Source organism: Crocodylus porosus, unplaced genomic scaffold (genome assembly GCF_001723895.1).
Source record: "Crocodylus porosus isolate Cpor-Errol unplaced genomic scaffold, CroPor_comp1, whole genome shotgun sequence".
Lineage (NCBI taxonomy): Eukaryota > Metazoa > Chordata > Crocodylia > Crocodylidae > Crocodylus > Crocodylus porosus.
The window spans coordinates 282,278-306,683 of NW_017728917.1; the positions used below are offsets into that span (position 1 = coordinate 282,278).

General features: G+C 39.6%; 2 protein-coding genes across 4 annotated transcripts in view; both read left to right on the top strand.

The window, feature by feature from the left end:
• Positions 1-20,622, top strand: part of NR2C2 (nuclear receptor subfamily 2 group C member 2) — a 70,083-nt gene extending 49,461 nt beyond the window's left edge. For 2 of the 3 annotated variants that reach the window (XM_019536537.1, XM_019536538.1), the window contains exons 10-14: positions 1,205-1,326; positions 1,831-1,970; positions 7,610-7,747; positions 9,936-10,041; positions 12,187-20,622. In XM_019536537.1, the coding sequence (XP_019392082.1) occupies positions 1,205-1,326; positions 1,831-1,970; positions 7,610-7,747; positions 9,936-10,041; positions 12,187-12,361 (681 nt within the window). In that variant the 3' untranslated portion in view covers positions 12,362-20,622. Of the gene's footprint in view, positions 1-1,204; positions 1,327-1,830; positions 1,971-7,609; positions 7,748-8,296; positions 8,699-9,935; positions 10,042-12,186 lie in introns of those variants that run through there. The other variant, XM_019536539.1, reaches the window with a different exon arrangement.
• Positions 20,623-23,970: 3,348 nt separating this feature from the next.
• MRPS25 (mitochondrial ribosomal protein S25) overlaps positions 23,971-24,406 on the top strand; it is a 2,209-nt gene continuing 1,773 nt past the window's right edge. The window contains exons 1-2 of the mRNA XM_019536541.1: positions 23,971-24,143; positions 24,219-24,329. Of these exons, the coding sequence (XP_019392086.1) occupies positions 24,010-24,143; positions 24,219-24,329 (245 nt within the window). The 5' untranslated portion in view covers positions 23,971-24,009. The remainder of the gene's footprint in view (positions 24,144-24,218; positions 24,330-24,406) is intronic.

Below are 24,406 nucleotides of genomic sequence, written 5' to 3' on the forward strand. Positions count from 1 at the left end.
ATTGAAGAGAGTTAGGGCCTTGCTCTGGATTAGGCTTTGGCTTAAGGGAATGTTGTGGCTGGTTTGATCTTCTATCCAGACCACTAAAACTTTCTCCATATCAGCAATAAGGCTGTTTCGCTTTCTTATCATTCGTGTGTTCACTGAAGTAGCACCTTTAATTTCCTTCAAGAACTTTTCCTTTGCATTCACAACTTGGCTAACTGTTTGGCACAAGAGGCCTAGCTTTCAGCCTGTCTCGGCTTTCGACATGCCTTCCTCACTAAGCTTAATCATTTCTAGCTTTTGATTTGAAGTGAGAGACGTGCAACCCTTCCTTTCACTTGAACACTTAGAGGCCATTGTAGGGTTATTAATTGGCCTAATTTCAATATTGTTGTGTCTCAGGGAATGGGGAGGCCTGAGGAGAGGGAGGGAGACGGGGGAACGGCCGGTCGGTGGAGCAGTCAGAACACACACAACATTTATCGATTAAGTTCGCCGTCTTATATGGGCGCGGTTCGTGGCGCCCCAAAACAATTACAATAGTAACATCAAAGATCACAGATCACCATAACAAATATAATAACAAAAAAAAAGTTTGAAATATTGCGAGAATTACCAAAATGTGACACAGAGACACGAAGTGAGCAAATGCTGTTGGAAATATGGCGCCAATAGACTTGCTCGACACAGGGTTGCCACAAACCTTCAATTTGTGAAAAACGCAATATCTGCGAAGCGCAATAAAGCGAAGCGCAATAAAACGAGGTATGCCTGTACTCTACTGCCTGTTGTGCTTTTGCAATTTCTTATGGCATGGATTTCCAGAATCATGCAGATTTTATATTACTTGTCATTTTAAGAAGTTTACAATGCAATTCCCATTGGTTTCAAGGTATTGTAAAGCTAATAATGGTCTATGCAGCAATAAGAAGTCAGGGGTAATTTTTGCTGAATTAATACTAATGTCCTTTTAAAGTAATCATCCCATTGGGTTTCCATATTATTTCTACTTTCACACATCCCTAAAGCTTGCACTTCTTGCCATTGTTAATGAGTTATTTGTGAGTTTTTACTTGCTTAACTGCATAACAAATGGCAATGTACAGTGAAATATTCTGAATACTATTTGCATGTTTTTACTTAAGTTTATTTCTTTGATAATAACAATCAGTTTGTGTCTGAATTGTGCAGACTCTACTGTACTTCTGTTTCTCTGCAGCTAACAATGCCTAGTCCGATGCCAGAGTACCTCAATGTACACTACATCTGTGAATCAGCATCACGACTGCTTTTCCTCTCCATGCACTGGGCTAGATCCATCCCTGCTTTTCAAGCACTTGGGTAAGTATATATTTCTCTACTGAGTGATTACTTAAGTACTGAGAGGAACTTTTTCTGACTCTATTGGTTTATAAAAGATGAAATTATTTAATTAATCTATAATGAACTGTTTAAAATGTATGCAGGCTATGTAATAGTCCTCTCCATAAAGAAGAATAGTAAAACAAGGTGGCAATGATAGTGAGGGTCATGATATTTGAATTTTTAGTGGTCCCTGTGATATAAAGTTGAATCAAAAGCAACTTACTGATTTTTATACATAGAAGTAGGCAACTTTAACTAGGAAGAACTCCATTTTACAGAAACTCTAAAATGGACTCTCCATCCAGCCTCAGTCACTCTTGTTACTCTTTTTTTTAATTCTCATAGTTTTCTACTATATGCCTATTATTGGGGTGCTCAAAATCTCTCTCATATAATATCATAATAAAATTGTGTGTGTTTAGGATAATATCAACATGATTTTAATACCTGTTAGAATTGTTTTACTTTGTATTTTTATAGGCAGGATTGTAACACAAGCCTTGTACGCGCCTGCTGGAATGAGCTATTCACGTTAGGCCTTGCGCAATGTGCACAGGTGATGAGTCTGTCTACTATCCTAGCAGCTATTGTCAACCACCTGCAGAACAGTATACAAGAAGGTATGTGGTAGGTCAGGAGAACTGTTAGGTACCTGTTACTTGCATGTTAAGCACATGGCAGAGACAGCATGTCTTAAAGTTGACCCTATACAACAGGCAGAGTGGGCTACAGTTCCCCCAGTCTCCAAGCTCAGAACCTTCCTCATACAACTAGCCCCTTCTTGTGCAGGATGTGGGGGTCAACTACCTTGTAGGCCTGATCTCACAAAGTGATCTCCACAGTCAAAGGCATACAGTGGAGATAAAGCTGGGAAGGAAACAAGCTTTCTCTTTCTCCTCCTGCACTCTACTCAACTGGAAATCTACAGAAGAGCTAGTGCTTTCTGAAGTTGAGTTATCTTTCATATGGAGTACCCTTTATGGGACTTTTCAAGGAAAACTTCCCCTGGGCTGTTCCTGGCAGAACAGAAACAGAGCAAGGAGCTGGATATAAAAGAGCACTAATGTTTGGTGACCTGGGCTTTCAGCACAGATGGTCCCCTGTGTCCAGCAGTTTCTTCTGGATTTGGGTTGAAACCCTCTTAGCCCAGCAACATTCAGAGGAATAATTATAAAATTAACTTGCAGAAGCTTTCCTCCCATCCAAGAATTTCAATTGCTGCAGGTGATGAAACATTCTTGGCTCATCCTCTCCCTCCCCAATACTTCCAGGTTATAGTGACACTTTTCAAACATTAGTCAACTATCACAGCAAAACTACAGCTGCAAATATGATGTCTTTGGGCATTCCCATGATATAAATATTTACTGCTAATAAAGAATGATTGTATTGTGAAGTTACATCTGACACTGAAAATAATGCATCTTCAAGAAGATACAGGTTTTTTGATTCTGTATTGTCTCACTGATTTTTATCTCTAGAATGGAGGATGATCCAGTACAGCAGGCTTTTTTACTGGGAGGATAATGTAGTTCAATATGATTGATTTGGGTAATATTTTTTTATAAATGCAGAAAATCATTTTGTCAGAAGGAAAAAATCAATAAGGACAATCTGAAGTCTTCACGCACAACTTGTCTTTGCTTGCAGTGGCAGAAGTAGGTGTTCCCATAGCCAGCAGATTACAAAAAACCACCTATGGCCATGTAGGTAACGAAGTTTAGTACCAGGAGGGAAGTACGCAGATAAATTAACCTTAAAAATATGCACAGAACTGCAAACATACATACAAACTGAAATTGTTATCAAGTCAAGTGTAAGAAATAGGCACAGTTAGCGACTGGCAAACCCCAAGTGTTTTACCCTTACTCATAATCATATGTTGCCTTAGAAGGTTTGTTCTGTAGTTGTGGAGAGCCTTTAGATACAGTGGAACTGGCTCAATTCCACCACTTGTGAGAGGGCAACACACAAAGGGGCAGCATTTTGGCATTAGACAGAGGGGGGCACACTCTTGTGTGTCTGTCTGTTGGCTCCCAGATCACCCCAGTGTTTTTTGGGGAAGGGTGGGACAGCTGGGCCACAGGATCAGTGACTGATTATTAGATGTTTTCTTTCCCCTTTCCTGTCTTATCTCAAGGGAGGACTGGCAAAGATTTTTCTGAAGCCTTGAAACTGCAGTTGCAGCCCTGACATAATTTTGCTACCTCTACAGCTAGCTGGCAGGATTTCTCTCCTAACCCCTTCATCTATTCCTAGGAAGCTCATTAGCTTGGAATAAGTTCTGCGCCAGGAGTAGGATTTGCCTTTGTCAATGTTTATTGCCAAGTATTTTCTGTAATCCAACCTACCTGAGTTCTAACCGTGGTGGGTGTTTTCGGTAACTATAGTGTACGTAAAAGATTTCAGGAAGTAATGGGCACTTAACACATACAATAAACCTGCTCCAACGTGCTGGATATCCAATGCATCAGAGCAGACTCAATTAATCCAGACTGCTGGAGTATGTAAACTGGTGTGCTCCAGCGTTATGTATCTCAATGGTGCAGCGTACCTCCACACTGAGAAAATGGCAGCAGTGCACTTTGAACTATAACATGTTTGATGTGCTTTAATTCAAAGCGACCGCTGCCATTTTCTCAGCATGAAGGTACTTGGCACTGCTGATACATGTGCTCCTGATGTGGTGCTGGACACTTTTAATTAGTGCAGCTTGCTTTTAAAAGTACCCAGTGCCACATCAGAAGCACATGTAAAAATGTCTAATGTGATTTCTGTGGGAACAGCATTCTTTCACAGTGGCTGTTGTTTTTCCTATGTGCATTTGTTTTGTCTGGAAACAAATACGACAGAACTGGTTCAGGGGTGTATTTGGTAGCTGTGTTGGTCTGAGATAAAAAGAAATGCAAAGATCTAGACCTCTTTCAGAAATTCAGAAATAATACCTTTTATTAGACCAACTGAGAAATTGCGACAAAAAAGATTTTTTTTTTGCAATTTGTCAGTTGGTCTAATAAAAGTATCATTTCTGAACCAAGAGTTCTAGATTTTTACAGAACTGGTTGGCATTCTGCTTCCACAGTGAGACAGTCTATAAAGGGCCATGAAAGGGACCTTGCCTGTCCTGCATCCCACAGAGTGGGGCCTCTAGTTTCTGCAGTCCAAAGGAGTGAAGTTTGGGGATGAGGTAATGACAGGGCTAGCAGATCCCCAGGTTACCACCCCCAAGGGCTAGATATCATAGCAGTTGCAGGGGCTACTCAAGCCACAGGGTAGATCCAGTACCATTCCACACCCTGAGGAATTAGTCCCTGTATGCTCTGGACCGCTTCGGTTTATAGCCCCATAATTTTGGATTAACACTGAGAAGATCTGACCCATTATGTTACTCCTAGCTGTGAAACCAAGGACACGTCACAACACATTGATGCTGGTGAATTGTTGTCAACCAGGATCAAGAATAGACAGCTAACCCTTATCCTGGGGTACTTGCTACAGTAGGCATTATTACTAGGGGATCTACTTAATTTGCAGTTTCACAGTTTTTGCAGACACCACAAAAATGGCATTGGCCACAATTGCCAGGAAATTGGCCACAGTTTCCTGCAAAATCAACCTAAAAAAAGCGCCCAGTATAATATACTGTTCCAGAATGTTGTTCCAGTGCTTACCGCAATAGAAAGACAACACAACAGTCACTGCAGCCATAGATCATGTGTCAGAGTGACTGTCTGCTAGTGACATAGACTAAATGAAGCCGCCAGTCAGTGAAGTGAAAATATTTCTATTAAGATTAACATTAATCAATATTTCTAAACTTTTTGTAGAACGCTACATATAATAAATTGTGATGATAGAAGTTACAATTAATATGGCACACAAGTCTGTATTTTAATATATTTAAATTTAGATTTAAATTTAAGATTTTGCTTTATAATATAAAAAATTATATGATATAATTTATTGTATATGCCTCTCTGCCGATCAGTGGTGAAGGGCAGGGCCGTTGGGAAATGCCCACAAAATTGGCTCTTTATGCCATGACCAAGCCGCAAAAATTGCTTTGTCTTAGCATGAGTTAAGCAGATCCCTAATTATTATAGTGCCTTACCATGAGGTGAAAAAAAGCAGGTAATAGTCTGTTTGCATTGGTTATTGCACACTCATGACACCTACAGTGATTTAACTTATACTAGTACTTATTTACATAAAGTAATCCTAAATTACACAGGGTGGATTTGATTTGAAATCAAATTGATTTAAATCATGATTTAAATCACTACTCGGGAAGCCTCAATTTAATAATTTTTTTCTACAAAAATGCATTCTTATTGTTGGATATCCTTTATTGATTTAATTTCTTGAAACCTTGCACTTTTAGAGAAAGGTAAGGACTTGACTGTGTGTACACAAACTTGCAGAGACACAACAGGGCTGATGGGTGGGTAATTAAGCCTGTTATCTCTCATCTCCATGTTAACAAGGATGTTATCTCTGGAGACAACAAACATTCCCTGTACCTGAAGAAGGACTTTTGTGCCCAAAAGCTTGCAAAGTGCAATTTTTCCAAATATTTAGTTGGTTTAATATCACATCTACCCAAAGAACCTTGTCTGCCCATGATCTCTGGAAAAAATCTTCTTAGCAAGCTTTTGGGTATGAATACCCTTGGTCAGGCTGAGGAAGCATCTGCAGTTGGTATGTGCTCTTCCTAATAAAAGATATCAGATTTACCCAGAGAACCTTATCTGCCTATGCCCTTAGACCAACACGGCTACAGTCTACACCCCTATGATCTCTGAAGACACCAATCCAGTTTGAGAACTGAAACAAGGTATCACAGAGATGCTTAGTGGGATCTTCTAGACTGAGCACACTCCCATTGGGTAGAGTGGTTTTCTTTAGTATTTACTAATCTGTAGAGGAGCCTCTGTGAACCCCATAAGATTGGGCTCCTAATATAGTCCATGGGCCTGTTGTGACCTATTTATAAAACCTAGCTATAAAACTTCTAAAAAGGTTACATGAATGTATTGTCTCAAATAGTATATAATCAGAAGATATAATCCCTATTCCGTGATGATATCTTTGAGCTTTAAATTAAAACTGACTTTATGTGAGGTTTTTTTAAAAAGCATCTTAACAAAAAAACCAAAAAAAGGATTAAATCAAAAAAATCTGATTTAAATAAAAAAAATACTTTTTTTTAGTGTTTTTAAATCATTGATTTTTTTAATCCACCCTGAAATTACATAAAACATGCAACTGAGTGCACATGGGTCTAAGCAAGTGTATGCAACATTGACAGTACAGATAAAAATAAAATATTTAAGTTACAGAGACCATGCATGGATTTTTTTTTTTTTTACTATGCCCCTTTTATTAGGAAACAAAGTGTGGGTGTCTTGATCTGATTTTTTCTCTGAAGTGCATTTATGGTAATTATGGGTCTTGAGATTTGTAATGATATAATTCCATGGCTTTGACTTTTATATTGCTTTGACCAGTCCACAAATATGCAGTAAGACCAAAAAAAAGGGTAGGTTTTTATTTTCTTACCAAAGTAGTAGTCCTTTCTTCCCTTCTTTTAAGGCTCAACTAAAGCTTAGTTGAACTTTAGAAAATTTGTAATGGTGTAGGACTTTTTGAATCAACATTTTGACAAAGGAAAGACATCAGTACAAAGGATGCCATAATCTCAAAAGCAGAGGGATCGACCTGTGTATAACTAAGTTAATTTTCCTCTGTAAGGGGAAAAAAAGGATACTTACCACCATTTATTCTGAAAGGCAGAGATAAAGGGAAAAGTGACACAGTCATTATTATACTGGCCTTTCACTTCTACAGTCAGCAAGATCCTGACTGAGTCACATATTTAAAAAAAACGGTAGTGTGTGTCAAGTCTTCCACAAATTTATCCTTCTTCCAACACAAATCACTGTATATTTTGTCTCTGCTCAGGACAGGTCCATCACCAGACTAAGATAGAGGTTGAAGGTCAGAATGTATTGGCAGAACTATGTGACTAAGCTTCCCTTCTGTTTGCCACTAGTATACTTGATTCTGGCTTACTGAATGCTTACTTCCACAGGCATCAGTTATCCACAAAATACTTGTATGTGGTTAAAAAAGTGTAGTGCAATTTAGAGTAGTTTCATATTTCTTGTGATCTGTTTCAATAGGGGCACGGATGTGGGTTTGTTTAATGATTCAAATGCATTTGAGCTCTCTTAAGAATGCATGTAATGTCTATTTCTAGATAAGCTTTCTGGAGACAGAATAAAACAAGTCATGGAACACATCTGGAAACTTCAGGAGTTCTGTAACAGCATGGCCAAGCTTGATATTGATGGATATGAGTATGCATACCTTAAAGCTATAGTCCTCTTCAGCCCTGGTAAGGTGTTTGACAACCATTATAACGACCTTCACATATGTTTCTCACTGCAGTTGAAATTCTGAACTTACAAAAGTGAATCTTTTAGCACTAGGACATTTATAAACAGAATCCAATATCTAGTGATGCAGAGGCTGTTCTGTGAAGTTGCTCTTCAGAAACCTGATAGCACCATAAAGCTTGATCAGAAACAAAAACCTCTTTAAAAATAACATTTCTTGTGTACCAAATGTAATCGATTTAGGGCTCCAGTAAATCAACATGGTTTATACATACAGAAATTAAAAGGCCAGAAAGGGATTGCCCTGCGGTAAGGGAATCACAGAGGAGCATGAAGGTGGTATAGCTAGCTCTACACTGCTGTCCCTTGGGATTGGGTTCTGTGAGCACATCTGAGAGGGGACAGATGTGACAGGTGTTTATGAATTTTCATTAATTTATGTCATAGGAAATAGAATGGATGGTAAATGTGATTATAGAAAATATATCCTATGACAGTAGGTAGCAGAAAGGAACTGATTTCACTGTTGACTTCTTTTATTACAGCAGTCACAGAATGGAGGTGAAAGATGCAAATGTGAGCTGCGGAGTTACTATAGCGTGTGTGCATCTTCCAATAAACTAAAGGCAAATAGGCTACATCCCTCCATTCATCAAAAAGTTAATGGCACAGGAGCAAGTGACTGAAACATAGAAAGGCTACTGTAATTATTAAAGGAAGATAAAAGAGTAGGCAGGGTTAGGAAGGGAAACGTTCCTAGGATATTAAAACTGTTGACAGTCAAAGAGAGACAGAAGCTTTCTCTTAGAAACCTAAGTTGTTTAATTTTCATTGTGATTAAGTGTAAGCTACTTAACTGAATTTTACTAATTATGCAGACTAGAGGTGTCCTTTTTTGTTTTAATATGATTTGTCTCTGTCATTTCATAATAAAACCTGTTTTAATTGGATGATTTTGGTGTCTTCAACTGCTCCTTTAAGGTTTTTCTCATGGTGCCACAAGTTTTACTGTGAGAGGACCACCCCATCTGAGCTCCACAAAGATATTCTGGGAGTGTATGCTTGCTTCAGGCCCTCTTAATGGAGGGCCAAAGGAAGCAGGGTTCTTGCGGCCCTGTAATCCCATCATTGAAGGAATTCAGACGTAGTCAGACATTGTTATCCTTCTGTTAATTTGACTACTCTGTGAGGAGCTGAAGGCAGGTGGAATTGAGACATAAGGCAAATGGATAAAAGCTGGGCAAGCAGCCTGTTGAGAGAAACCCTAGTGACTGGTCACTCTGTCAAGTTCGTACAGCAGAAAGAAATCTGTTGTGAATGAGCAGACAGAAGTCATTTGGAAACTAACTCCCTGATTGGATCCACTGATGCCTGCTGTGCACTCAGGAGTGATGTTCCTACTTTTATTGGCACAGCCAGCTGCAGAAAAGAAAGCAAGCTTGTTCATCCTGGAGCTAGAAATGAAGTTTGGGCCAAGTATTTATAGTACAGAACAGCAGCAAGCAGAGGGTAGAGTACGGTCGAACCCAGGCTTTTCATGCCCACGTCTTTCTCAAGCTGTTCAGGTCTCAGCTGTTTTTTTGAATCAAGAATGGTCTACTCAGCTGCTTGCTGTGGCTTGTACTTCAAAGGGTGGTGCTTTTCTGCTTAGCCAGAGCACAGCTGCAGTCCTATGCAGCTGACTAGAGATGTGGTGTCATTGATATCAAAGTGGCAGCCACCAGCTGACACACCTCCATGGTTCCACACAGTGGTTTCCTGCAGCTGTATATGACATCTTGCTGTTTCAGAAAGCTTCATCATTGCCAGGGGGGTCAGGAACCTAACAATGAGAAGAATCAGGGTTCTACTGTAACAGTATCTACTTTTTCACTATTGGAAAATGTCTTTGTATATAACACACAGTTCATAACAAAAATGGTGTTATTAGCTGATAAACATGTGTACATGCAAGATAAGAGAAATCACTCTTACTTTGCAAATAAATCATTAAATAACTTTTCTAATAAAGTTTGTTAAAATAATGTATAGTCATCATCTCAGAATGACTTCTGGAGGTGCAATGAGGTAATCCTTTCTGCAAGTGCCATAACACATGAGGATATTTGAATAAAATAAAAAATTCTTTGCAACTACCTAGCTGCTGAATTTTACATTTTGACATTTGGAAATGTTTTCTTTCTTTAGATCACCCTGGTCTAACCAGTTCAAGCCAGATAGAAAAATTCCAGGAGAAGGCGCAGATGGAGTTACAGGACTATGTTCAAAAAACCTATCCAGAAGACACGTACAGGTAATTATTGTCTGTCTTTTAAACAATAGTGTAAGCAGTGGATGATAAATGTATAGAGGAAAAAAACAAGATAAATATTTAAGAATATTATTAGATTTATCTTTGTGAGGCTCAGATGAAAGACTGAAGAAGACTTCCTTTGCTTATTTATAAAAGTAGACAGGTTTCATTTTAAGTAGGGGAAGAAGCAAGATTAAGCCTATAAATCTCTGCAGTTTAATTGAAACTGGTGTGAGCTTGCTTTCTTTTTCTATTTTTCTTATTTCTAAGTTAGAACAGTTAACTAGTTTCTGAGACCATAAAAAAGACTGAAACAATTACAACCCTTTAAAAGTTTGACAAGCTGCATATGCTGAAGAGTATTAAAACTGACAACTCAAACTTTTAAAAACCAAGGTATATATGGGGAATAGCAAATAAGTCCCTGAAGCTTTTCTTTAGAAGAAATTCTGCATATCTATGATATTTTCTTGTTCTTCTATTTGATTTCTAAGATTATTTTCTTAAAATATCCTGTTTTTGCTGCCCAGTCTTTACTTGAAATTATTAGATTTCAGTTATCCCTGCCACACTTGTTATCCTATTTGATTCTTAAACATCTCTATCATGTACCCAATAGATACATGGCAGAGGGATTTTCATGTTTTCCCTGGGAATAACCTGAAGCAGGGGATTTTTTTTATCATATATTCCCTACTGTCCACTCCATCAAGGGTTGAGGGACTGCAGCCAGGGAGTCCACAAGGCTTCTGCCCCCTTGGACATCAGGAAGGTGGTCTCTACATTACTTCTACATGTCTAGCAAGCAAGGCAGTGCTTGGGGTGACAGAAGGGCAACATAGGATCCCCAGTTATTCCAGATGCAGTAGCTCTAACATGGTGCAAAGGGGCTGGGGTGGAGCTGCAAAGTGGTGATGGGGGGTAGGGAGAACATTCCTCCAGCGCAGAAGATAGCCACAGTTTTGTGAATGAAACGATGGTTCCCAGAACCTGAATTTGCCCTATACATAGAGACTGAATATTCCAGGTTCATGGCAGAAAACTGAACTTGTACGGTAAGAAAAATTTAAAAAACCTATTCTGTGTATTTGTACTACTTGATAAAGAATAAGGGAAGGCAAATATGTAAAATTTCCCAAAGACTGACCTTCATTGTAATTAGTACAATTTTTACCCTTATGCACCTGTGCATGAATTCAGAGTACAAGTCTGAATACTTGCAGTCTTAGTATTTGAATGATGGCACAAATCAGACAGGTAGTGGCAAAATTACTTAACATTTTGCCCTCAGAAAGCTTCAGTCATTTTGCAGATTTACTGTTAAATGTATGAGAAATGCTATGTTAGCAGAATTGGTTTTACAAAGATGTTTTAACACCTGTTTAAGAAGCTGGAATTGTCTCTCAATCAGCAAAGCAGGCGCTTTAAATGATTTTGTCTAGAAACACCTCTTTTTTCATTTTTAGTCATGTGATTGCACTTTAAACACAGCAGACAGACAGCGATACTGTCAACTAAAACTGTATTAGAATGTCAATGGGTGATATACAGTGCGTTTCTCCATGTTTATATGCTGGTCAGCATCCTTCTACATTAACTAAACATGGCGTTTAGGGCTACTGTAAAAGTGGTCGCCCCAAAGCCCCTTTCTCACCAAAACCAGATTTTTCTGGTTTTCTTGAGTATGCTCAATCTCTGCTATTGGTTTGTCATTAACAAGTTGCTAAGCAACTGAAAGTGATGCTGTATAGATGATTTAAATCCTAATTAAGCATTTTGCTCTTAAAAACATGAAAATGTCCTCATTACTAAGTATGAGATGTCTTTAGCCCTGAACTCCTTTCAAAGCTGGGAATTTCCAACAGTAGACTAGAAGAATTGTGTGTTTATATACACACGTATAATATTAATATATCCTTTTCACAAGAGAACCACTAAAAAAAGATTGTGGCTTTTCATTGTATGTGCAGAGTGGAAGAATTAACATAGACGTTCTTTCATGGGAGCTAAATTAGCTTAAATTGCCTCCTTACTCCCACTCATGAGTTACTGTAATAATAAAAGCAGATTCAGCCCTTTAAGAGTGAAGCAGTTTGGGTTAACTTGAATTATGTATTTTTATAATCTGTTGAACTTCTTTTCCAGGCTTGCCCGGATTCTAGTTCGCCTGCCAGCACTTAGACTGATGAGCTCTAGCATTACCGAGGAACTTTTTTTTACTGGTCTCATTGGAAATGTTCCAATTGACAGCATAATCCCCTACATCCTCAAAATGGAAACAGCAGAGTATAATGGTCAAATAACTGGCACGTCGGCATAGTGGGAACAACGTATATTGATGGATCAAAGTAATTTTCATAAAATCACACAATTAAGAGATACAGACTTTAAAAATGACACTTTGGTATGTAAAATTATTTCCAACGCATTACCAGTTTCCTATCAGACTGCGCCTTCTTTATTTGCCTCCTTTGACAAAATATAAACAGCTATTAAAAGACCCTATTAGGACCCTTTTCTGCCACAAGGAACATTTTGATGCCTTTGATTCAAAAGGGTATAGATTCCTAAACATACTTTTAATGAGCTTTGTATTTAGAAATTATCAATGGGCAAAAATAGAGTTTTATAATGTCAGAGATTAGTATTAAAAATGCTAAAAAGAAAAAAAAAAAGAGAACAGTATGTATATATTTAAAATGTCCTTGGAATTAATATCTAATAATTACCAGGGTATAATATTAGCACTTTGTAAGCACTTCTTATCAAAGCGATAATGTCATCATCCTGCTTATGAGCAAAGCAAATGAAAAACTGCAGATGTCCTTGGTCATAATGCTAATGATTTCTGTGAAAATGTAGAAGGCTACAGGAGACAATCATCTGTTCTACAAAACGTCGCTGTTCATAATGTTATGAATTTAATAGCAATGTGGCTCTTCAAAGCAAATTTCTACATTATATAGCACTATGCTCAGCTAAATTAGTGAAAATATGGTTCACTGACAGCATGACACAAGCATAAGAACTATAGCATAATTAGCAGCAGCAATAAATGATACAGAAATTATCCAAACTGGAAGGCAAAATACCAATTTCTTGCCATAGCAATGCTGAAACACAGTGTTTCAATTCAGCCTGACATTGATGTTTACATAGTCATGACAAACTTTATTCTGCTCAGATACCTTTTGATTGTAGGGGGGAAATCAGTCATTAACTGGCAGGGAAGCAGTCCTTTCCAGCTAGAGCTGCGCGCTCCTCTCAGTGTATAAACTTTAATATATTTCCAAATTCATTCCTTTTTTCAGCACCACCCTCACCACCCTTTCAGCCAAAGGAACAATTCTGAGCCCAGAACGCTGCTGTTGTCAGCTAGAGGGATAAGTGGAGAACCCAAGGCACACGCACTCTCTCTCACGCTCGCTTTCTCCCTCCCTCTTTCTCTCCCCTCCACTCTCTCTCTCTCTCTCTCTCTTTTTTGTCCCTGTCCCGACCCCAGGAATTGAGTGTTCCTGCCTGTGCAGTGCTACCGGCCCTCCGACTCAGTTCCAAATTGAAGCATAGGTTGGGTTTGTATTCAATCATGTGCAATTGCAGTTAATGACCGATTGTTTGGCGTTAGAGTACTAACTACCTTTCCTCAGCTAGGGTAGTGACCTATTAAGATGTTTTCTAGTATTGACCATATCCTGCTAGCATTGCTTTTATTTTAGTGTAATTTATTAATACTGACATTAAGTATTTTAAACAACATTTACAAAAAATGCATTTTTGTCACGTTATACCTTCATTAATCTGATTCTTGCTTACTATATTCATTAATTACTTTAACGAATTTACCTGGTAGTGGCATTTTCTATTTGTAATACTTGTATGTGACAAAATATACGTAATGAATTCAGCACTTTTTTTGCTTCTGGCATGGACATTGATTTAGAAACACATTCCAGCAGGGTTAGTATTTGTCTCTCTCTTAAGGTTCTTGATTGTAGCCAAAGGACCTTGAACAACTTCAGACAAGGCTTTTAATGTAGTAAGAGCCCTCTTCTGGTACCCTTTACCCTCATTTCAGGGTTTTCATTTATAACACTCATTTTGTCACAAAAGACTTTATAGCTCCTGGATGCATTAAACTTCATTGCAATCACCATCTTTATAACATTCAGAAACCTTGGCTATGAAAAAGATATTATAAAGAGATTGCAGTGTAAGTGCAGACCTCTGTTGTACCTTCTTCCCTAGGTTTTTGTTATAATAAAAAGACTTGTTGATTTTTTTCTCTTTTTTTTTTTTTTACATGATAGACACTTCCATATTCTGAAGTGCTTAAGAAAACTGGAATGCAGAGTTAATTGTGAGCCACCATATTAAAGCATCACTTCTTTAGGGTTGTGTCAGCTCTTCCAGTATAAAATTTGTGTTTTAAGGATTTATATTTGGCCTTAAAAATTAGTTGTGGCCTGAATTTTAACGTGTAAATACTTGCCTTGGAAATAAAATTTCACAGAAGCATTATGGCCATTTTTGTGCAAAAAACAAATGTTAAAGGTGTATTGTATAACTTCTTTTTTAAGAAAAGTAGTATGCATTGAACTGTTTTGAACTTTTTAAATTGCAAAAAATTAGCAGATCATGTAGTTTAACTGCTTACAATGTGTTGTTAAAATTTAAGCAGTCAAATAAGCATTTTTAGTAATGGAGTGCAAAACAGTCATATACGCAGAATATACTAAACCATTGGAAATCAAAGTTTTTCTAAATTTTATTACAAACTTGAAATTGTTTTCATGAGAATTTTGTTTGGACATGTATGTTTATCTAGGGAAAGAGTCTTATTTTCTGGTGAAGGTGAGCCCAGTTTTTAATTAAGTCTTCCCTGCTTGAAAATACACTAACATTTGTTTTGTTTCCCTAGTTTTATATATGAAACTATTTTACAGAAAAAGAAAAAAAAAGAAAAAAACCCACGCGCACACACATCAACAGCTAATCATAATCTTGGGAGCACAATTAGATGCAATGACACACAAAATGTGTGTCTTAAACTTTGTAAATCTAAAATGGTAAATTTCACAATGCTCTGTTTGCATCTATGGTACACATCTGAAAAACATGGGGCCACATTGCCGTATCCTTTGTGGTGCATCTGATGGTCCTTGCTCTGCAAATAATTCCTTTGGCCTCAGAGTGAGTAAAGCTGTCACAATCCAGCCTGTGTGTAGGATTCATTTTTACAAGGTGCAATTGCATTTAATGGATAGAGTGAGGCAGTTCCATCCTTACACTCTAAGAATCCCAAATTATCACCTTTTCCTCTCTGAAGCTTTTGTTTGCGCAGTGTTACCGGCATGATTTGCTGGGTGGGGCAAGTCAGATCCAAGTTTACCTAACCCCTAGGCCATTAACAAAAAGTGTTTTCTGCAAGCATATGTTGTTTTGATTCTAAGACAAAGCTTTGGTGATAGAAGGACACCAGATGGTGTGTGTTCCAGGGCTTAGGAGATGTTCCAAATCTTAGTTGTCTCAAATACAAATTATCAATAATAGGATAGATGGGGATAATAAGATTTGTGCTTCTGCTTTGCATGCTGCTAATGGGCTAACATAGGATTGAGCCAAGGAATTGGTGCCTGTATAAGAGAGAGAGCAAGGGAAAGTAAAAATACTGCCACATAAAATAGTGAGCCATTCTCCAGTGCTTAGGACTGCTTTGATGTATCTGTAAAACCATCCTAAGTGGCTCAAGGACCACCCTAAAGTAAAGATGATCTTCCAGAGGTTTAGAGCCAATAGAAGGGATCTTCTACTACTACATGTTGGAAGGGTAGTGAGGGTAAGAGGCATAGCTAGGGAAAATGGGCATGACCAAGTTATTCCCTCCTTGGCTAATTTCCTTTGATGGTATTTCAGCCCTTTGCATTCAGTGGAATTCACTGCCTGTTCTAACAGTACAAGAGGAAAATGGTCCATGAAGGGGTGAGGATAGGAGTGCAGAAGTGAACTTTAAGCCATCAGTTCACGCCACTGACCTGTGTTCTCTGCATTTGGCCTGTGCCATAAAATCAGATCCTGTATTTTTTCAACTCTTTTTTGTTATTAATAATGCACTTGCCAAAAAATATTAGAAAAGTGGTATTTTTGCCATATATTTTATTTTTTCCCCTTTCTATATTTCAGTGATTGTACAGTGAGAATAGACTGGCCTCCCTCACTGGTTTCTAGTCCATTTCACTTCCCTATAAGCACAAAGCTGCACTTTTGTGTTGTAAATAAGGATAAGGAATATTTTGCTTTATTTTTTGTTTAAGATAGTGGCTACAAGATTATTGGGAAAACTTCTGTTGTGTCTTATATTTGGTACAGTGGGTTTTTTACACAAATGTAATATGACCTGAAAAATCTGCAGCCAAATCTCATAATCCCCGGGGCCTCTGCCAGCTGAGGCTGCTCTGCCCCAGCTCAATGTGCTGCATTTCCAGGTACACGTGCAAATGCAGCATCCAGGAGCAATCGCACTGCAGTTATTAACTGCACATGTAGACACACCGACAGAGTTGTAATAGACCAACCTGCTTCTGTCATGGTGGGCCCTTGGACCTACTAACGTGGCAGCTGGGGACCTCTGCTGTCTCAATATATCCCTGAACATACGTGGCGTGCATAAGAGAAGTCATGTTGGCTACTGCCTCGTGTGAAACAAGAGAAGGGAGAAAATTGTCAGTGCTTACTAAATGTTGAGTGCATTACAAAGAGTTAGCAATTGTAAAATCAAAGAATGTTTTATAAAGAGGGATTTGATATTTTCCTTTTGACTCTGGAGTTGTTGAGCCATTTAGGAAGTATATTTTATATTCTTATCAAGCCCTTTTAAAATTAAGGTGTACTTATTTTTTGACTAAGGATGCCATAATCCCACCTGTTGGGCTGTGAGATACAAACCCATCTTAGTAGAGGTTAATAGCTGTAAAATTTGTTTGGGTAAATATTTAAAATGGCTGTCTTAAGGAAGAGGCAACAGAAAACTAAATACCTGGGAAAGATTTTAAATAAGTTAAGCCTTCAGATATTAACATAAGAAAGCACCCACCCCTAGAAATACTTTTACTGTAGGGCCCTTCTTTTGTGAATTACTAAATTTGTGATGGAGAGTATCCAGGGCTGTATATAATGTTCTTTATAGCCCATTGTACAAGTGCTTTCAAACTGGTTTATTAGGATCTTCAAATTCATGTCTTTCCCCTGACCCAGTTTTTTAAGCAAGCAGACAGGTTTTTATATTTCTTTTTGTGCCTCCCACCACTGTGCACTTCTGCATGGCCAATACCAGAACCCACTCAAGTAGATAAGGCATATGTACATAGTTGTATGTATGCGTGTATGAATGTATATGTATGTATATCTTTCTGTCTAAATCTATCCTGTACAGTGTATATAAAGTGTGAATGTGTATGTATATATGTACAGAGATGTAGCCATGTATTCACACATATGTTAAAAGAAAGTTTATGATTGAATTGCTAATCTGGAGCTTCCTAGATTTCATTTGTTGGCCCAAGTGCATCCTTGGCTTAAGCAGGCGCATCAACAGTGTTGCAGGGGCTGGAGTGGTGCAGGCACAACAGCGCATGGTTAAAAGCCTAGAATATCACAAGTTCAAAGCCACTGAGAAGTGCTCACTGCACAGCCCTGTCACACTGCAACTAATCTGTGGATTCTGTTGAATGAATGTGTTGTCACAAGGAAAGGAAGTAGTGTTGCATTTGTTTCTAAGCCACAGGTGAATTTGGTCTTTGGGGTTTTTTTTTAATGACAGGGCATTTGAGATTTTGATTTTTTTTTTCAACCTTTTCTCATTTGGCCAGGATAAGTCATCCAACTGAGTCAATAGAATCTATGTCCAAGAAAGAATAAGAAATAAAAGCATACAGTAAATATTTCCACATTCTCAGTACACAGGAAGGGGCTTTTAATAGCCTTCTGGGGGGGTCTTTTCAGAGCTTTCTTTTAGCGTGGGAAATATGATAAGAACTTGAAAGTATTTAAGACTCCAGTAGTAGCTAATTAGAAGGGTTGTTATGCATCTTTGAACTATACCCTGCAGAACAGAATATGGTAGATGGTGCAGTGCATGCCACTTCTAAAATTGCCAACAATGATTATACTCGAAGAAATCAAATTGTTAATAAAATTTGGACTTAGATGTTCCACTTTCACCACTTCTCAGCCAGTGAGAGGCTTATACAACTTATGACCAATATCCTTCACTGTATCTTGCCTGGCTTAGTAAAAGCAATTAAATTTCCCTGGAGGTGATAGTTAAATAAAAGAAAATAATTTTTAAATAGGTTTCCAATTTTTTGTGAACATTTAGGCTCTTTTTGGATTGTGATGGTGTGTTTGAGGTACTAAGCATTATTGTTTCTAGTAACATCCAGGTTTTTAATGAAATCATTGCATTTTCTCTCCCTGTTTTTTCAAATATTTTTATTTTCTAATTATATTTGATGGTGCAATTGAGTTACTGGGCTCTGACTACACTCACACTTTAAATGTAACCCTCTGTGTTTCTTGTCTGTTTTTTTTTATTATGGTTTTAAATTTTTTTTCCTCCCTTCACTAATTTGGATTTTGCCCATAAGATTAAATTTCTAATGTTATATTCTTTCTTTGATTAACAACTTAAATAATGTAATTTTAATTAGCTGTCAAATGAACATCCAGTTTCACACTAGACCACCTCGCAAAAGTGAACTGAGTATAAAAACAATCTGTGTGAAACCCCCTGTGATGATCATAGTACCTGAGCATTTGGAGCATACACAGAAATTGAGGCCACAGTATGAAAAAACATATATTTTGATGGGAATATTTTAATGGATCTTGCTCCTTTTGCTTTCGGACTTGGATTTACATAACAGGCCTTCCGTAAAAGTTTACCTCCACATTTCAGAAATTCTTGGTGGGACAGGAGTGGCTCAGTGCCTCTTAGGTGGTTGTCATTCGACAAGATGATTGTGGAATTTTCTGAGCATTTATTTCCACATATTGGGCTCAATCCTGAAAAGACTTTTATATATTGCTTAACTTTAAGTAGATGAGCAGACCCCACAGAAGTCAATGGGAATGCTTTGTGTGCATACAGTTAAGCCTAAGCACATCTTTGCAGGATCCAGCTATTTGGGTGTAAAATCTTTGCTACGAAAGCTGCTAAGAGCATTCTGTTTCTTGCCATATTATTTAGTAAGTGTTTGTAGATTTTGTTTCAGTTACAGACCTTGTGAAACATTCATCCTTTTAACATTTCATACCCAATCCTTCAGCAGGCAAAAATTCCATTAAAATCAATGGAAAAAAATGGGAATATTTCTGCCTGAGATGGCTTTTCATTTGGTGTCATGACAATCAGTACTGTTTGAATAATGCTTGTTTTCGTGTTAAAAGTAGAATGGACACCATAATGTCTTTAAATGCTGTTTTATTTCAATAGCACTTGTAAAGGTTAAGAAATGGATCGAGGTATTGATCAGCATAACAGCTGTTTAAAGGGAGAAAACCGTGAATTAAAAAACCCAACCCATATGTTCAGACTGCAAGGTATGGAACACAACTGATTCTTTTCCCTATTTTGACAGACAGATTGTGCTGAAATATAAATGGGAATAAATGAGAATGTATTATCCCATAAATACAAATGGGAATATATTATCTTGCAAAAACTGTGAGATGTGAAAACAGGTTTCTATATTTGATTCCAGAAGGCCAGCTACCGAAAACCACTCCTATTACAGGTGTTTAACACCTCTCAGTAGCTGGCACATTGCACATAAAGAAATGTTCCTAGAAATACCTACTATTGTAAAGCAGGTACAGATCCCTTTTAAGAATTATTTCTAGAATTTTGGATTTAAAAAACATGGGAATTAATACATGTAAAAGAAAAGGGGGTATCCTTTAAAAGTGTGTTATTTATATAATATATTTGCTTTTATCATCCATGGAATTGAATTCAAGTGCTGAAATATTTTTCTATAATTGATCTCTTCTCCAAATGATATTGTAATCCAGTGTTCAAACAGTTTTAGAACTGGAAAACTGCACATTTTTCATTGTATAATTGTTGTATGTATTTGACATACCCGGGAGTTCTGAGCTCTTACAAAATTACCCCATCTGTTACAAGAGGAATTGTCTGCTATAGTTCCCTGGGGTATTTTCTGTAAGCCTCTGCTCTTTGTCATTTAGAAAAATGTTATTTATGCCATTACATTTTAATTTCAGGTTTAAAACCTGTCAAAAGCTGTTTCTTTCTCACAGCTTCTTTTGTGAAATCAGCTTTGTATATGTGATGGCATTTAAAAATAATAGCATGTTCTTTTTTTAATCTGAATTTTATATCTAATCAATGTCTTCAGTTATGAAGAGGAATTTGCATTGTTGTGTTTGTATATAGGGTATTGCAGTGCATGATTTAGCTTATGCATTTTATTAAATGCTGTTTAAATGTGGCATTATATTGTTGTGGCTTAATACTACTACCTAAATGAGGTTTATACTATTAAAGTGAATTACCAATCTAAATGTATCCTTGATTTTTACTTTTAAGTAGGTCACTACCTTTTTCTTTACATTTGCTACAGTAACAAACATTTCAGTTTTAATTTCCTGTCTTTAGAAGAAAAGGAGCCAGAGATTTTCCTCCACTTGACAAAAGCTTCCTGTCAGGTATTTAAACCAGTCAAAATCCACATTCCCTTCACCTTATTAACACCAGGTGCTGTTTGTATAGACAAGGTGAGTAAGAGTTGATCCTAATGGTTTCCATTCAGCCCTCTTTAGTTTCTTTAACCCTTACTGCCATCTGAAAACAAATGATATCCTATTTATCGCAAGTTATACTTGCTTTTATTTGATACGCCCCATAAGTTGGATTGAAATGGTACATCAGGTCTCCTACATGTGCCTGAATTAGTTTCTGATGCACTAATCGTAAAAGATGAGATGGGTTCTCCCTAAAGCTTCTCTCAGATGAGCATGTGTGGTAGGGTAGGTGGCTGACCTCATTACCAGTTGCCCCTATCAAAAAATCATCCCAATTTATATGAGTTTCAGTTAAACAGGTGACAAGCAAAAATGATTTGATGATTTAAAATTATGCCATGATTTTCAACCTCAGGTACTTGAAAGTAGGCATGGACCACTAGTGACCTGATTTTTCAATGAGACCCGGATCTGTTCTTTCATTGAAAATTAAGCTTGCTTTCATCTAGGTGCTTATATAAGAATTTGTGTCTGTGCATCTAAGTTTGCAAAGCTGGGTCTAGTTCCTACAGAAAGTATCTCCACAGTATAAGCCATCGGCCATTCAGTCCAATTGATGTTCATCTTTGACTGTTTCTCGACACAAGGACTGATGTCAAAGATTTTACTGGTCAAGATTAATGTGCATTAGGGGAGTTTTCCACAGGAAGACTTTCCACAGTGCTGGCCTAGCCAGTGGCACATGGTTTTTGTTCCCTACAGAACTCATTCTTTATACCTGACCAGAACAATGTACATTTTTTGTTACCAACATATTATCTGGCATTTACCAAGATAATCTTTCTGTAGCAAAATGACTTAAAGAGAAGCTAAATGGAAAATCAGAACTATTCCTTATTCCAGGAAGTTGCATCATACCACAACATTACAAGAAAAAAAAATAACAGAACAGCCTCATGGTATCTGTGTACCTCAGAGCTTTTACAAGTAAGCCTATTTTTCTCCTGCTCAGTATTCCTACAACTAACATTTTTGCTGTGGATTAGGTCTACTCCTTGCCTTGATTTCTGGTACTTTTTACTGACTGGTCTCATTGCTTCCCAGAAGAATCCGTCTTTTTCCCTGAACCAGTGTAATTAACTCATCCCTGAATCTTCCTGTGGGCTCCCTTTGTCTTAACATAAAATTCAAGCTCTTAATCTCCATTTGCAAGGCTCTAATAACCCTGCCCTAACTTACACCTTGGCTTTCCTTGCCCTCATTCTCTAGTGTCTTCCCAACCTCTTTCTTCAGGCTTTCTGTCATCTTTTATCCTTTCCCATGCTCAACCATGCCTCCTATTAGTTACAGCTGGAGCAGTCCTGTGCTGAATGTCACACACTCTAAACAGCAGCAGTACCCAGAAAAACCCATATTATGCTTATGTTGGTGAAGAGACTGCTTCCTTTCCTCAAACGTAGACTTAACCAGAGATATGGGTGACTGTCATATTTAAACCTAGCTTGCTGCAGTGCTCTGGCCAGGATTAATCCAGAAGTTCCAGCTGAGGTGGGATGAAAAAAATGCTCATTTAATTAAGCCTTATCACAATTTACATGCCCTGCTCTGCACTGCTTTTCATATCCCTTGGGAGGAGAGAGGGAATCTGACATACTGGTCACTATCCCAACCCCTCGGAGACCAAAATGCCCACTGATTCCCACGTTCAGCTGGAAACTTGTAGTTCCCTTGCCCCAAGGCTACTCCTCGCAGAAGCAGGGGCCTGGCCGTTACATTTGGATTTGCTACAACAGACCAGGGCAGGAAAGTGCCATTTCAGTCTTTCGCTAGCTGCAGGTTCTGCCGTCACCTGGCATTTGTCAGGTGTCAATGAAAAGAAATGCGGAACAAAGGAGTACTCTGATGTTGCCTGCACAGATCACCGAGTTGTGCCACAACTCCACCTGGTCAACTTACTCCTGGCCCTAGTGCAGCTTGTGATTTATGACTGGAAAGGAGGCTGTGGCTGGGAAGACCGCTGGGGATGGCGAGGCCGCTTCCCTGTCTCTCTTCTGTTCACACGTCCCAGCAGAGTTGCACCAGGCAGTGTCCGCTGGCTCCCTGGACTCAGAGAGCCAGTGGGCACTGGCCAGTGCGCTGTGCACTGTGTTGCCCCATGTGTGCCCTCATTTTTAACTATGACCTTCACTCTCATCCCTGCTTGGTTATTTTGTTATCCTTAGTAATTACTTGACACATATCCAATAGTCCCCTCTGATCACGGGGAGGGGGTGTAACTTGCTCCGTGGGCCTAAAGCCCATGACCCCAGTATGTGACACAGCTGGATGCTCCTGCCCCTTCGCTCAGGGTCAGACCCACGCCCTGTTTGGGGTCAGACTAGGCTGGTGCTTTCCCCTGCAGCCGCGGCACGGCCTCTATCTAGGATCCCTCCAGCCCAGGTGAATGCCCTGTCCTAGACGCGGGGCACTGTCTGCCTGCTTTCCTGAGGGCAGCGCAGGCCATGACATGGGTTGGCTTTTTTTCAAAGACATTTTTCATGTCCCAGCCAAATTACGGCTGAATCTGTGAGTCAGTCCAGAACCGTAGGTGGCCCCACAACCAGCAAACACCCTCCACCCCGACCCGGGGCTTCAGCTATTTCCACAGTCCTTTGGTGGGGGTCCTACGCGCAGGCCCCGGCTGGGAGGCCGGGAGTTGGCCTGCCCTCAGCCGTGGGGCCGCAGGAGCAAGCTAGGGAGGAGCCGCCCATTTCCACAAAGCAGGTTTCAAGGCCCAGCAGCTCGGCGGGTCCTGCGCGGCGCCAGAAGAGCAGGCACCGCCGGGAACGCGGCAGGAAAGCCCCGGGGTTTCGGAAGAGTTGGGAGGACGGGGCCGGTCCTGCCTCGGGCCAAGCCGGACCAGGCGGGGCCGCAGCCTCCAGACTCAATTTCATCTGCAAAGCTTTCAAGCGAAGGCTGGTGTCCAGGTTGTAGCCGTACTGGGCTAGAGGAAAAGGCAATCGGGACTCCTAGGCGAGGAGATCTTTTATTAGGCCAACGACGTTTTTGCCAAAAGAAAAAAACCTATTTCTTGAATTGCTAACAAGCAACGGACGGCGCTGCCCGTTGGCGCTGCGCGGACGCAGCCCCGGGGGCCCGAGCTGCACGGCGCAGGCGCGGGAAGGCGGAGCTGCGCGGCGGGAGCTTGGGGACACAGCCGCCGCCGCCATGCCGATGAAGGGCCGGTTCCCGATCCGGCGCACGCTGCAGTACCTGCAGCAAGGCGAGGTGGAGTTCAAGAGCGCGGTGCGGGTCATGACGGTGAACTACAACAGGCACGGGCCGCTCAGCGAAGGCGCCAGGTAGGCTCCGCTCCCCGCCCCGCTCCGCCGCCGCGGCCCCACTCGCGCCGCCTCACGCGCCGCCCCGCCCCGCAGGCAGTTCGTGTTCTTCACGGTGCCGCAGCTGCAGTTCCGCAACCCGCGCGTGCAGATCGTCATGTTCAAGAACTTCACCCCGTCGCCCTTCCTGCGCTTCTACCTCGGTGAGTGCGGGGCGGGGGTCTCTGAAGGGCGGGGAGTGCGGTTTTGGGGGATTAGGGTCCCTGATGGGGGCAAGGGGAGTG